The 16,234-nt window shown below is 38.7% G+C and overlaps 1 protein-coding gene across 15 annotated transcripts in view; it reads right to left on the minus strand.

Annotated features, from left to right (window-relative positions):
- FGGY (FGGY carbohydrate kinase domain containing) overlaps positions 1-16,234 on the minus strand; it is a 355,269-nt gene that overhangs the window by 122,256 nt on the left and 216,779 nt on the right. For 13 of the 15 annotated variants that reach the window (XM_014939087.1, XM_014939088.1, XM_014939089.1 and 10 more), the window contains 3 exons: positions 10,322-10,534; positions 7,226-7,337; positions 5,298-5,449 (listed from right to left, as the gene is read on the minus strand). In XM_014939087.1, the coding sequence (XP_014794573.1) occupies positions 5,298-5,449; positions 7,226-7,337; positions 10,322-10,534 (477 nt within the window). Of the gene's footprint in view, positions 1-5,297; positions 5,450-7,225; positions 7,338-7,756; positions 7,960-10,321; positions 10,535-15,481; positions 15,499-16,234 lie in introns of those variants that run through there. The other 2 variants (XM_014939101.1, XM_014939102.1) reach the window with 2 other exon arrangements.

A 16,234-nucleotide genomic window follows, 5' to 3' on the forward strand; every position in this document is an offset into this window, starting at 1 on the left:
AATTCAAAAAGAAGCAGATGATAGTAACTTGCAACTGAAGAAAAACTTGCAACTGCAACATCCCTCTGCAAATAAATACAAGTCAAGTGTAACAAGAAAGCCACAAGAGATAACAACCAGTATCTACTTCTCGTACATGATGTTAGGTCATTCCTCACAGTGAATGAGGTCATCCTCAATTCTAGTAATGAGATGATGGAATGGAAAAGCACAGTTAGGTCACCATAGCCCTCTCCCCCTTCTCCTCCCCTTTGTTACTTCCAACCAATTCAGAGTAAATTTGCAAAGTCATATTCTTTAGTAATTCTTTTAATTGCTTAGATGAAAATTCATCAAGTAATAGAAACTCAATTCCTGTCTTTGAGACACAGTCTAATCACTCAAAACTTAGCAATACTGCTGAACTGACCTATCTCAGACCCTTCCTCACGGAGGTTAAGTTTTCAGATATCAGAGTTAGGAGAGCCCAGGGCAAAAAGTGAGGAGACAGAATCTCCTAATGCGGCCTTCCCAGTCAGGTTAGCATCGTCAAATGGGAGAAGGAGGCCTTGGTGCCAATGTACACACAACTAAACTACAGGTGTAACAACCGTCCAAAGGGTCATTTAGTATCAGTAAGTTAAATTACTTCTAAAAGTGCATGTAGTTAGTCTCCTAAATGACTTTTAACAAAATAATTTAGTTTACAGTCACATTTGCGCAACTTACCTTGTATTATTGTATTATCAAAACTGTAGTTTTGAATGACTGAATCCATGGAATATGGAACATGGAAAAGCCAAGGGAAATCTTGAATATTTATCAGTTAGGCAAAACACTCAAAAAGGAACATTTATCTTTATGCCAGCCTAAATAAACTCTGAAGCTCAGGAAAACAACATTAAGAGTTCCAAAGAACTGAGGATCCACTGAAAGGAACATAATTCATTAGGACTAATTTTAAGGTTCTTCTAATTACATGTTGTTTATTGTTACAAAAACATGAGGTTTGATTAAAAGAAAAGTATCAAATGTTTTCCCAATGACATAAAAGTTAACTCTGTTGGTTACTTCAGTGCATTTATAAATTGTTCTTAATTATTAGTACCAGGTTATTTTATCATAACTTCAGATATAAAGCAGCTACTTTCCCCACTGCACCCTTTCTGCAAAACCTAGAGGAATGCAAGCAGATAGGGAATGTGCACAGCACCAATCCCAGGCAAAGATGCACAGTGGGAAAAGAGCAAAAATGTTTACTTGCAGGAACTTTAAATTACTGGGGAATTAAAAAAAAGTTCCAGGGAATTCAAGGCAAAAGTCAACACTGAATCTTCATATATTAGGGTGTACCCGCTGACCTGGAGCATGACCATACAAAGTGTATGGCTGTGCTTTTTGTTTTGTTTTTAAACATCCATGTGTTGTGTATGTTGTTAACACATCAAGCTTCCTGACCAAAAACTTTCCAGAAACCTAGTGCCTAGCAAAGGGACAAAGGCCCAAAGTAGCTCCTGGATACACCTCAGTTTAGCCAGTTTTGATTGCCATAATGAGCAATTGCCATCAGTCATAGAAGAATGTGTCCAATCCATTGTTTGCCTTAAGCTCCTGGGATACTGTCAGGTATATGACAACATGAGGGAGGAATATTAAGAAAGGAATAAGGAATGAAAGGAAAAAAAGCAACATCCCTGTGGTCCATGGCTCGGACATGTTGACTGGGGAATGATACAGAATCACAGAATGATATGGGAGCAGACTGGAAGGGACCTCTGGAGATCACCTAGTCCAACCCCCCCTGCCAAAGCAGGTCCACCCACAGCAGGTTGCACAGGAATGTGTCCAGGCAGGTTTTGAATGTCTCCAGAGATGGAGACTCCACCACCTCCCTGGGCAGCCTGTTCCAGGGCTCTGCCACCCTCAAAGTGAGGAAGTTCCTCCTCATGTTTAGGGGGAACTTCTTATGTTCAAGTTTGTGCCCATTTTTTCTTGTCCTGTCACTGGGCACCACTGAAAAAAGACCAGCTTGACACCCACCCTTTTAGTATTTGTAAGCGTTGATCAGAACCCCCTCAGCCTTCTCCAGACTAAAAAGACCCAAGTCCCTCAGCCTTTCCTCATAAGAGAGAAGCTCCAGGCCCCCAATCATCAGAAAAGATTATCTAAATTCATAGAGCAAAAAACTCACTCTTCATCAGACAAAAAAGCAAGTCAGACAGATTTCTGGTCTGACCCAATACGGTTCTTGCATCAAGCAGCTGACTGCAGCACTAGCAGTCAGATTTCCAGGCTGGAAATAGTTCTAGAAATACTGGGAGTGTTTTCAGATAAAACCTGAACCAACTGTACATATTTGCAAAAGTTGGCAGAAAATTCTGGGAGAGCTTTTTACAATATAGCAACAGACTTCTGGGATGCTTTGAGAGGGATCTAATTTTAAAGCAGCTCCTGAGACTGCACTGCTCACTGGAGCAAGCAGTATCTTTGTAGGAAAGGTTATTTCACATATAATATAGAAATATAAACAGAGGTGAGGGTTTAAGTAAGACAAATAAACTACTCAGATCTATGATACTTTAAAGAAATATTGTTGGTAGTATATTTGGTGACACTTAGTACTCAGGAAAGCTGGAGAGACCGAAGGCCATGATCACAGCCAGGCACACAGTGTGGACAGACACCATGTAGAACTTCCCCAGGCACTTCTGCCAACACATCTCAGCCCTAACATTCAGTGCTAGTAACGATCCCATTTTCATCCTCTCCTCATCACACCAAGGGCCACATTTTTAAAAAGTGTCTAATTTTATGCCCATTTAGCCAACTGACTCAATGTGTGGCCTGCACAAACCAGGTACAGTGCAGTTACTTTCTGAACACCAGTTGACACAATTAAATAGAGGCATAATGGGAATTCTAGTTTCAACTTTGCAAAGCCTTCAGATATTCTCAGTTAGAAAGGATAAAATAAAAATAAAATGTCTCTTTCTACCTGTTAAATCTTGTGACTGCCCCAAGGGATGTGAAAACCAAACTTCTTTTTTGCCAGCTTGTGCATTATTGCTGGCTTAAGAAATAATCTTGCAACCAAAATAGAATATTTTTCCCTTGCAGTGTATGAGCTAGGCCAAAATCTCACTCTGCCACACCTCTAGGAACTGTGCAGTATTAGCAGGAGGAAAATACACTAAACACAGAAAAGAAAGATGATACAACTCAAAAAAACATGAAGAAAACATTAAGTACCATTTTATAAGTAGTCTTCCTGAGAACGTCTTTAATACCTGTGTCATGGTTTATCTATCTATAAAATATTAATAACAAAGTATCTGAAGAGACTTAAGTAATTTATTATTTGTAGACCGCTTGAAGACACTCCACTGAATAACAACATACGTGCAAACTGGTGTTTCAGCTCTCATTTGGAGAACCTGACACTCAAAGTTAGTGTAAAATTTGCCTTCCTTAACAAAAAGTGAGAACACTTGCATTACGTGAGGCGGAATATCAGTTGTCAGAGGCAAATGTGAACCTTTGCTGCCCTAAAAGTCATGTAATACATTAAGCACGTTACTGTGACTGACTGAAAATTAACTGTTGCTCTTCATACAATTCCTTTCACCCTCCTACTCTGCAAGAAGCATAGAAGCAGTAAGTAAAGACTTGATCATTTACCTCCCTGAAGGTAAAATGTTTGACACTACATGTCCACACCTCAACTGATTTCAACCAACTCCATAATACCTGTTATTTTTCCTTCTCACGAGCTAGCTGAGGTGCTGCTGTAGATGTCACCTTAGGTGCTGGAGTTAAGCAGGGTAAGTTTAAGCCATTTAACAGTATGACTTTGCTAGTCCACTCAGGATGCAGGAACTGTCGCGTGAGCAGCTCAGCAGGCAGATAATGAAGTAAAAAAACCCTTTCTTAAGGATAATAATCTCTTTAGCTGGTACGTCAGGAGCTGAAAGGAGACACATGAACAAGCCCTGTTCTATAATACCCATCTGCCAGGCAGTTTCTGCTGCTGGCTGGCCTGTAGGGTAAGGTGAGTTCTATTTCCAACCCATTTGCTCATGGAGGGAACAAGCCCTGCAATACTTGCTCTCCCCTGTAAGCTACAGCAATTATGTCACAGGGCTTCGAAGCCATAGCCTAGACCTACATCTCTGGGTGACCACATTTGGAGACTGGCCTTTCTGGATCAGTCAGGTACTGATATTCCAGACCTTGCAATATAAAAACACAATGGATTCCTTTAAGGTTTTTACAGCTTACTTTTTATAATTTATAAAATGACTGACATATGATACTTATAGTTCAAGAAGGAAAGAACTAGTAAATGGATACTCGTATTTCAGTATAGCATCTACAAACAACATTAGTTATCCTCTATTATCATTAATCTGTCAGTACCTGCTTCTACCAGTTAATTCCTTTGACTTTCCCCGATCTTCACCTTGTTACTATATGATGTTTCATGTTTGGAAGGACAGGAGACTTTGCTTGAAACTGGCAGCAAGTAATTTACATTTGGGCTTTGTTAAAATGACAGCAAGCATCATTGAGACCAAATGTAAAAGCCAGACTGGAGGAGGTTATAAAAAATTCAAGTGGCAAGCATTTCTCCTTTTATCTGACAGTTATTATTAAAAGGCCATATGTCATTCTGTGACACAGAAAATTTGAACACAAGAGACAGAGGTAGAGTTCCACATTATGAACAGATCACCTTCCCTCTACAGACAGTTTACTTCCTACAGATGGGACAGAACTAAATTGAAGCTCTAACTGAACAGTTTCTCTACGAGCAGCCAAGGGCATCACACACCCCCTTGCTGTTGGATGCAATGCCCCAAAGGCAGGACCTCTGGCCAGGATACCCAATGTTGAGATGATGTTTAAATTGCTATAAATCCATCCCAGAAGCGGCACCCTCTAGGCATGCCCAGCTACAGCAGTTGGAGCAGGAAATACACCTCCAGAACTAAATCCAAGGATACTTCACAGACTCATTCATTACCCATATCTAAACGTGTATGTATATCTAACCTTAACATTAGATAAGAAAGGCCCGTATTTCAATCAGGAAACACTAAATTTTAATAATAAATTTTAATAATAATTCTAAATAATTGAGAAGAATAAAAGAACCTTAAAACATTTTCATCGTAACTTAAGGCTGGCCTTATTTTGCATACCTTTGGGTTCAACACTAAGGCTGAAGACTTTTGTTTTAGAGATTTCATTCTCTGAAATTTACAAACAAACGGCATTAACCGTTAGTAAAAATGCATCACAGTCTTAGATATACTCACTTCCTTTAACCACAGCAATTTAGGCGGCTGCATTTCCACAGACATCACTCCCCCCACATAGCTCAAAACCCTGTGTTGCGTTGCATTGATGCGCTCGACTTGACTGACTGCACGGTGGTCCATCCACATAATAACATTCCTACAGTTTTGTCCTTGAGGGGGAAAAAAAAAAAAAGAGATTATTTTAGGTCTGGTTTGACCTCACCTCAGTACTATAAGTTGCTAGACTCTAAGCTGCTTCACATTTTCACTTCTACATAGAAAATTCAAATTCTATTTGCTTTAATAATCCACAGTAGATATCTAAAGATAAAATTCAAGCCCTTTGAGCCACGTTTAAGACACGCTGAGTGCTGAGAATGCTGACTGAAACCAATCAGGCTTGTAAGCATCCAAGAACTTTGAAACGCCATGCTCTTGTAGATTTCTTGACAAAGTACCCATATTTAGTTAAAAATACGAAGAAGCATTTTGGTGACTATGACCTAAAAATGTGACAAAATCTGAGCAATTACTTTACAGACTAAAATTAACTCAGCTATTCAGCTAGCTAGATAGTTACAGGGATTCTCTCTCCTCTTCTACTGCTGTGAGAACAACTAACCTAATTCCTTTCAGAAATAGTTTCAGTGGGTAATTTGCTGAAAATGCTTTCATTTTGGATGTAGAAGGAAAAAGCATTTTTCTTCTGCATACCACATGAGAACAAGAAGCAAAGTATATTTAATCAAAATTAACCTATAGAGGACCCGGTAGAGAGCTGGAACAGTAATCCAGGTGACACTTCAGATTCCTCTCCTGCTAAGTACACCGCACACTCAACTTCATGCCACAGCCACTCATGCACAGTCTTGAAACCATACTCCAAGAGAAGGCAGAAGTATGAGGCACACCGGTATTTCTAACATGGATTTAAAGACAACCTCCAACTGTGAGACTGCCTGAAACCACCCCATCGCATGCTCTCACCAGCGCGACAGTATTCAGTGCGTTCTTGTCTTTTTATTTAACAACACTCTGTAAACTCACAAGTTCTTGGGGATATCAGAGAATCAAAAATGAGAACTGATTTGACTCAACAGACCAAAATAGCCCCAGACATCATTAGGCATTGAACAGACTGTAAGAGACTCAAACTGAAAAATAAATAATCTCATTTAAATTTAGCAAAGGACGTTTTGGGGGCAAAGCTGGGTTTTTGAGTAGGCTGGGAGGAGATGACAAATACATCTGAGAATAGAAAGGGAACATCAACAGAATTGTGACTATGGCTCTGTAACTACTGATTTAGCACACACCTAATCTTAAATGGGATTTGCTGAAAAAAAGTACATCACAGACTTTTCTTGACTCTTCTGAATCATCTACTCATAAACTAATAAAATATCAGAATCTTTAGAAAAAGGTCACAGACTGTTCTGAAGTTTAACACTGTCCTAAGAAAAGTCAGAACATCACTGTAATAAACCACACAAGCTGAACCTCTTGCCTGCAGCTCCACGACGGAGTAAGCAGTTAGACTATACTAACACTACATTTTTAGCATTCCTTTTGCCAGTGGGGATGGGCATTTATAGACACTTATAGATGAAAGTCATGATTAATAAAGTCTGAAGGAGGAGAAAACATACACAAATGAAAAATGAACATAGATTTCTCTAAGAAGCAGTCTCTTTGAGGGAAGATGAAAAAAATTTGATCTTAGAATATCAAACATTTACCCAAACCGTAATTCTCATCTCAAATTTAATTTTGCAGTAGAATTAAAATAGCAAAACAAGAAAAAAATCCTCTTGTAAAAAAGATTTTCTATCATCTATATCTCAAAGAGCCAACCCCATAACTTGGCATTTGGACGAAATTGTACATTCACTCATATCAGTGATAGAACATGTACAGTAACACCAATTTTTGTGCTGGAATCCTACCTTCACAGTTGACTGCCAAAGGTTGGAACTGTTTATCCACAACAACAAGGGAACACGTTGCATCAAAACCAACCCCTCGAATCCGGCTGGCATCTACTCCACTGACAACTTTCTGCAAATACACAAAACACACATGAATACAAATATATCCATATAAATATATATATGCATGTACAGTGTAAGTACAGAAAATGAGTTACAAGTTAGAAATGCAAGACGAAATGCTGAAATTTTTGAGACTCAGTATTCTTTAACACCTCTATTCAAAACTACACCAAACTACCAAAAATTCCTTGGTTTTCAAAATTGAATTCAAAGGCACAAGAAAAGTTCTTTAATAGCTTTTTAATCTTATTAGTCACAGACATGCATGAAAGCAGGAAGCACAAAAATATCAGAAAATAAATGTAGCAGAAAACTAGCAATGTTAATTTTCTCTCTTTTCTGAAAGCTTGGACATGAGCTGCATGTGAAGAATGGACACAGGATTAGGGCCAAGTGTTTCCACCAGTTACTTCACTCTGTGCCTACCTGTGGAAGCAACAATCTTTGGTAATATTGTGCCACTTTTTGTCTTTCAATACTTGAAGGGTCCCAAAAATAAAGTTGGCCAAAACCTGTAGCAGCGATAAAATCTTCGCAACGCACATCATTTCAAAAGCTCTGCTACCAAGAGTTTGGATAGCATACTTTTTGGAAGATTTTCCAAAAAAAAATCACCACCCCAAAAAGGTCTGAATTTCACGGCTTCCAGCAGCACTGGAAAAAAAAACACAACACCCACATGCATTAAGTGCCAAGTGAGGTTGCAAGACACCTAAAATGTAATGCAGTAATAAATTGCCACTTCTCAGCAACAATAAAAATATCATTATTTTAATTAGTACTATAACGAAAGACTTTCACTAGACTTGCTGCAGTGCCAGTCTCTTACTGGCTCTGTAAAGCTACAGTTTCAGAAATGGTATTTTATTGCTTATATATAAGAGGTTGTATTTAAAGAGCTCCAGAGCAAGAACAAAGCAACTCACAAAGAGAAAAATCAAATAAGCAGAATAAAAGACTTGCTCTGCTTTAACATCAAGCTGTTCTTCCTTATCACTCCTGTCACTCCCTTCTTTTCCTTCCTTCCCCCTCACCTCATCTCCTTCATTTCAGAGCATTTCTGCAGAGCCAAGCTCATTAATGTTTGAAAAGGCTGATCAATAAAAAGAGAATGGGTGAACTGCCCATCTGCAAATTACCAAGCATAACATGAATATTTAAAAAGCCAACCTTAGAACATGGAGCAGGCTGGGGCTTTATTAAGGAGGATGAAATGGCCTACATGTGCACTGCCAAGCAAGGTCACTAATTTACTTTCATCATTATCCATATAAATATATATATGCATGTACAGTGTAAGCTAATGAGTACAGAAAATGAGTTACAAGTTAGAAATGCAAGACGAAATGCTGAAATTTTTGAGACTCAGTATTCTTTAACACCTCTATTCAAAACTACACCAAACTACCAAAAATTCCTTGGTTTTCAAAATTGAATTCAAAGGCACAAGAAAAGTTCTTTAATAGCTTTTTAATCTTATTAGTCACAGACATGCATGAAAGCAGGAAGCACAAAAATATCAGAAAATAAATGTAGCAGAAAACTAGCAATGTTAATTTTCTCTCTTTTCTGAAAGCTTGGACATGAGCTGCATGTGAAGAATGGACACAGGATTAGGGCCAAGTGTTTCCACCAGTTACTTCACTCTGTGCCTACCTGTGGAAGCAACAATCTTTGGTAATATTGTGCCACTTTTTGTCTTTCAATACTTGAAGGGTCCCAAAAATAAAGTTGGCCAAAACCTGTAGCAGCGATAAAATCTTCGCAACGCACATCATTTCAAAAGCTCTGCTACCAAGAGTTTGGATAGCATACTTTTTGGAAGATTTTCCAAAAAAAAATCACCACCCCAAAAAGGTCTGAATTTCACGGCTTCCAGCAGCACTGGAAAAAAAAACACAACACCCACATGCATTAAGTGCCAAGTGAGGTTGCAAGACACCTAAAATGTAATGCAGTAATAAATTGCCACTTCTCAGCAACAATAAAAATATCATTATTTTAATTAGTACTATAACGAAAGACTTTCACTAGACTTGCTGCAGTGCCAGTCTCTTACTGGCTCTGTAAAGCTACAGTTTCAGAAATGGTATTTTATTGCTTATATATAAGAGGTTGTATTTAAAGAGCTCCAGAGCAAGAACAAAGCAACTCACAAAGAGAAAAATCAAATAAGCAGAATAAAAGACTTGCTCTGCTTTAACATCAAGCTGTTCTTCCTTATCACTCCTGTCACTCCCTTCTTTTCCTTCCTTCCCCCTCACCTCATCTCCTTCATTTCAGAGCATTTCTGCAGAGCCAAGCTCATTAATGTTTGAAAAGGCTGATCAATAAAAAGAGAATGGGTGAACTGCCCATCTGCAAATTACCAAGCATAACATGAATATTTAAAAAGCCAACCTTAGAACATGGAGCAGGCTGGGGCTTTATTAAGGAGGATGAAATGGCCTACATGTGCACTGCCAAGCAAGGTCACTAATTTACTTTCATCATCAGCACGTACAGGCAGATCGTTGGATCAGAGGGTAGAAATTTTCCCCTATAGTAAGGTATATTTCAATATTGTTTTATGCTTGACACTATCCACAAACGTATATAATTTATTGTGGTCTTATAATACTGGACAGGCATCTTAATGAGGATCATAGGTGACAGACATTATGTTAGGCACCATCCACAAACCAGATTACAACTTCTCTACAATAAATGCTCCTTTGTGACTCCAGTGCAGCATAATGCACATCTTTAAATATATGCATTACCAGGTTCTGAGCAACCTTGACTCTTCAAAGAACTGGCTCATCTCTAAAACATACACTAGTGAAACAAAACCCACATATTTCAATCCTGAAATCAGTGGGTAAGTCCTCCTGCTGAGCTAATAATGGAAAGGAAGGGCCTCCATCTTATTTTCAGTTGTATCACAAGCTTCTCTGTAGAGCTTGCAGAGCTACCTGCAACATGTATCTCCTTCATTTTCTCTTTGCTTACCTTTGTGACTGAGCAACAGGCAGCCCATATGTCTGCAGAGGATTGCTCGTAGTGGTCTGGATGGGGCTCCCAAATTTGGATTGGCTGATCTGCATGTGCCACTACTGTCCCAAACTCGTCCACCAAAGCCGCGCGGACACTTGCTGACCCAACATCAACTCCAACATAGCATTTTCCTAGAGCTTGCTTCTTACTGTGCATTTTTAATAAAACCTGTTGGGGGGAAATAAAAAAAACGGGGATAAAACCAGATAAAATGACTGATGATGAAAAGCTGTGCTGAGCAGGACAGGAGAGATGCTGTGCAGGCACTTTGCTTGATAACTCTTTTTTGCATCAAGAGCTTCACTTGGAATTTTCTAATTAATTAGAGTTTTCAAGTCTTGCACTAGTTGTATGTACTTTCTTCAAATGTTTGTGTGTAAGTTTCATGGCACAGAAGCTCCTGAAAAGCAAACAGAATAGGCATGCTAAGGTAAAGTTCATGAACTCAATCAAAGAACTGAGCCATGGCCATACACTACCATGTCCACATAAAGGGAAGGAGGGGAAAGGAGATAGGAAGGAAAGGAAAGGGTATGGTTCCAAACTCAGCAACAATCAGAAGCTTTACACAGAAGGGAATTTTCAGTCTAGAGACTTGTGGGTTTTCCTGAATTCTGGCAGATGGGGAAGCTGCTGATGCCTGGTAAATGGGGTTCACCTCTGGACAAGACAGGAAGAACCACCACAGCTATGTCATTGCCTCAATGCAAACAAATTATACTCCCGAAGCAGTGAAAGAGGTGGTGTGCCTGGCTCCACTGAACCCTGACCTGAGGAGGAACCAGAAGCCAAGAGCTGCTGCCTCCCATAGAGCCAACCAGCTGCTGAGCGGAGTATTACCGCTGAACGAGACCGTGAGTCAGGCTGAATTTCTGCAGAATCTGAAAACAGTTTGCCCTCCCTAAAAAAGTGGTGTGATCCTGATAATTAAAATAACTAAGTGACAATCTGGCACGTATTACCCACTTTTGAGCCTTCCAAAGAAAAAGAAAAAAAAAAACCCAGCAAAAAATATGGTTTGATTTTTAAGAACTATCCACCATCCACACAATTTCAAAGATCCAGAAAATAATTTGCTGAAAATGTGGTGAGTTATGAAAGGATCCCAGGAAATCTCTGCCTACTCTCTGACAACGTACAAGAACAAAGTGAGGTTAATTGATTTAATTATTCACAATGAGTTGCTTACTGCACTATATTACGTTTAACTATTTGACATTTAATACAGTGACAAATGCACTGTACTTAATTTCTCACAGTTTGTTCTTAATTAATAGTTAACATTTAGATTTTAATCAAGTTGGGAGAATGCTTAGTAAAAGCTGATACAAAGTATTAAAGATGTCAGAGGAGTACCAAGTTTAGTGCTTATATGAATCTCTTAATAACCCTTTGAAATACACAGAACTCAGCTGATGAGCAGTTTCTGATTTCCAGAAAATGAATGGATCAATTATAATTTGATGAATACACAGCATTTACTGAGCACCAAAATGGCTCTACTTAAAAACAGCCCATCTCTCCCAAAGAAGTGACCTGGATAAGTTCTGTGTATGGAAGATGGGTTGTTCAGAGGGAGGGACATGGGCAAAGAGGGAAAGATTTGGAAAGTACTGTTAAGTAGAACACATTTCAAAAACAAAGCCTTTTTTTTCCCCCTTTAAACATCTTGAGTATAGGTCAAGATCTATCCTTGGGTGTCAGTCTGAACATAGAGTTGGCACATATAAGTGGCTGTTGACATCTATGGTTGGCTTGTAACCACTGCTGTTGATGGCTACTACAAATCTAGTATCACTGAGGGTTAGAGGTAGCAGGTGAAATAAAGAGAAAAAAAATAAAGGAAAAAAAAGAAAAGGTAGTTGACTACCTCAGAAAACTCATAATCCAAGCACCATCCCAGATAATAATTAAGCAGTGTTAATAGCTGAATCAGGACAAATTTTCATCTGCACTTGAAATGGCATAAGCCAACACCTTAGCTAAAGAAAACTACCTAATTTCCCCTCATCCTACCGCATTACATGGTTCGTGGAAAGGTGGTTAGTCTGTGGAGATCAGCCATCACAACCTGCCCCATATGATTGCTTTGTACTGCCTGAATCTGTTATTCGTGCTTAGACTACCACTGCTGGGGGCCAGGAACATTTTTTTGTTCTTCACTTGGACGGCGTTAGCATGAGGGAGTTCTGTCCATCACTGCAGCTCCTAAGCAGCCCAATAAAAAGCAAAACAGTTATCACACCTAGGTATGGTCACTAGAGAAGTTGTACAGATCATTAGCTTCTAACAATATCAGAACTAGAATAAAAATCAAAGCTGTAGAGCCTATGGCATACTGATGAAATACTAGCTACTCTCCCAGCATACTGATTCTGCCCAGTAGATTAGGTGCAACACACACTAATCTTGTTAGGCAAGGTCATCTGTTCAAGCGATGAGCAATCAGCTAAAAATAATGGTGTGCCATGAGTCTAACACCTAGGAATATTGGCAAGAAAGCTCGCTTTATTTTCTTGGCCCCGGCTCTATGACCTGGTCAGACTAACAAAAGCTAATGCCTCTGTCACAGAGAGGACAATTCTCCTGATATCAGTGATTAATACCGCATCTGTCAGCTGGGGATACTTACAGCACTCTGCATCTTCCTCTTAGCCCTTGGCTGTAAAAGCAGTTTAAAGATATTTTTTTCAACAGATGATGTTCACTTTTTAATTTTGCACTCCATCTCCTCAAAGCTTAAAAGGCTGGCTGCAGATGCTGAGATGCTGTTAGCTACTTGCAAGAAATTCTACTATAATGAAATTGCATAAGAGTGTTCCTGATACTATCTCACGAATTTCCCTGGTTTTCCCTATTTCGGCACTGCCTTTAGCTGCTGACTCATAAGAAGATGAGAAGAAACCACAAGCTGATTTTTTTTTTTTTTTTTAAATAGGCAAATCTTTTTTACTTGCTTTTCTCAAAATACAAATAGCAAAAAGAGTATTTTACATCCTGCCTCCTTCTCTCACACACACAATATTACTCTAATTTTTTATTTCTCTTCCATGTATGGCAGCCTTGATTTTAGCTCATTAATGTGTTTTTGCTACTTAGAGAACAAGCTTAACAGATGTTAGAGAATTAAGCTCATAGTACCTCCTACTCAGCACTTAAAATTATGGTTTTGCATTGGATTCTTCCCACATCTTTCTTACTTGCTTTTCTCAAAATACAAATAGCAAAAAGAGTATTTTACATCCTGCCTCCTTCTCTCACACACACAATATTACTCTAATTTTTTATTTCTCTTCCATGTATGGCAGCCTTGATTTTAGCTCATTAATGTGTTTTTGCTACTTAGAGAACAAGCTTAACAGATGTTAGAGAATTAAGCTCATAGTACCTCCTACTCAGCACTTAAAATTATGGTTTTGCATTGGATTCTTCCCACAAACATTTGAAACCTGGAGCCTAATCAGCCCGTGTCATGTTTACTTTCCTTTTTTACTTACTAAGCAACCAGGACGTGCATGTGTGAGTGACTGTGCAGGAAGCAGGGTTTGTTTATATGCTCAAGCAGTACATAATCAGTCTCTGAATATCCACTACTTTATTTTTGTAAATTAGTGGACCTAAGAAATAGTTACGTGTCAGAAAAACTTTAACTGGCCTTTGTCTGAGTGCAGCTCATCTAGATTTACAAAGCAATACTTCAGTATCTTATGAAAACAGGCTAAAAGTAAATATTAATCCTTTTTTCAAGTACATCAAGCACTAAGTTACTGTTCAAAGTATAGCCTCTCTGCAATAGGATCTGATCTGCTTGCAAAAACATCATTTGATGCCAAGGGTTTTTCTGGAATACCAATCACTTGGTATGCCACCAACTTGTCAACCGGATCCACAAAAAGCACTGTCATCTCTAGGTCATAAGTGCCCCCAACTAGAGACTCTGTCTAAAGGTACTTCTTGAGAACCTAAGAACCCAGCAGTGGTTGGTAGAAAATATTTAGCCAAAGTACTTTGATAAGAATTTACAGAGGAAAGTTGCTATTCATTTTTCTTTACAGAAGGTTCCTTTGGCTCAAGAGGAAGCTCCAAATCAGAAATGAAGAAACTCTTTAACTGAGTTCAGAGGTAGAAGAAAGTCCCAGGACAAGCTTCCTGCTTTGGAATCCAGACACCAACATTCATTGCCATGTGTAAAGAAAACTTTGTTGTGCAAATAAAACTTTGGTTTGGATTTTTTATCTACTGGATTCTTAGCATACAACTTCTGCAGTCAATCAATCATAAGGAAAAGAGCAAAACAGAATAATGATTTAAATAAGAAGTCCTAAAGCTCCAGTCGGACAGGTCAATTCTTCAAGCACAATATTCCTAACAAGGCACCAAAATATTTGATGCATGGATGATGCATGTTTATGGACTTCCCAAGAGGTGAAAAGCAGTGCTGATAATACCACTACCTCCTATACCCATGAAGTATCTATCTCAGGAAGTCTGGCTTCTTGCAGCCAAGAGAAAAGGCTTCCAAAACTTCAGTACAGCTTTGCCATTCCATTGCAGAATTAGGTTCCCATATTTACAACTTATTATTTTAATTTGCAAACAGAAAGAGAAGGAGAGAGGAAAAAAATAACTTTTAAAAGACACGTCCAGCTTGACCGTGTTAGTTCATGACTACAACTGGTAAGGTAGGTCGAGAAGCCAAAATTCCCTCCAAGCACTAAAACAGCAATGGCCTCTTTCTTTGCAAAGCACAGCAGGGACAGAATGGCTTTTCAAACAAGCATTTATGATCAAAGAGCTACAGCATATGATAAATATTTATATGGCCCATTAAATAATAGTCTGTGTAAATATTATTCAAAATGTGCATGCTGGAAACCACAGACTTCCCAGTTTATCCTTAAACAAATGTGCTAGTTTTCCCACATAGGCAATGAAAAAAAGGAGGGGTGAAAATGTCATTTGCAAAATATTTCTTTAAAAGAAGAAAATCCTTAACATTGTTTACTTTAATTGAAAAGGAATGACTAAGTAACCAGATGATTGTTTCATTACAACTAACTACTCAACTCAGACTGTCCTACCTTAATTCATGGTTATCAAATCACCAGGACACACCTTTCTGTTACAGCTACAGTACAGGAAGGATGCAGACTCACGTGCACGTGGGCAGAAGCTCAGCAGAAGTATTTATCAGCAGCAAGTTCAGATTTGGTGGTATCGTGTGCTTAAATACAAGGAATTATGAAGGACTCGCATGTCTGTTTTAAACTTTGACCTTTGGAACATTGCAGGTTGCCCAGACCCAGAGATCATGGATAAACAGTATGCTTTCAGTAGTGCAGCTGTGCTTTTCTATGGATTACCGAGAAAAAGATTAACAGACTCAAATTAGGCTTCAAAATCTTAGTGTGAAAAAATCTAAATATGTTAAATAAAAGCTGCTTCTCAATTGTAGAAAGGAGATAAAATGAAAGAAGCATTTTTGACATTATATTGGAAATTCAGCACTTTGCTGGCTTTGTAAGGTTACAGTAAACTAATAGAAGTGGTGGTGGTAGAATGGCAATCTCTTCTTGAAGACAGTGAACTCCCTTTCCTCTTCCAGGATCTTTAATTCCTGTTTGGATGTGAAGAGACAAAGGCAGCACATGTCTGCGTGGGAGAGTGGGAGCAGACAGAGAATTCTAACACCGCATTGAAGGGCAGTACTAATATAGAATAATAACCTTAAATGCCCAAGGGACTATGCTATAACTATCATCAAGAATTTATTTTTCAGCTACCCAACAGCAAACAAAACAAAAACAAGGAATAAAAGCAAACCTCATCTCCCCTTTTCCCTTCCCAAAACAGAAACACGTACATGCA

The sequence above is a fragment of the Calidris pugnax genome, unplaced genomic scaffold (genome assembly GCF_001431845.1).
Source record: "Calidris pugnax isolate Ruff unplaced genomic scaffold, ASM143184v1 scaffold18, whole genome shotgun sequence".
NCBI lineage: Eukaryota > Metazoa > Chordata > Aves > Charadriiformes > Scolopacidae > Calidris > Calidris pugnax.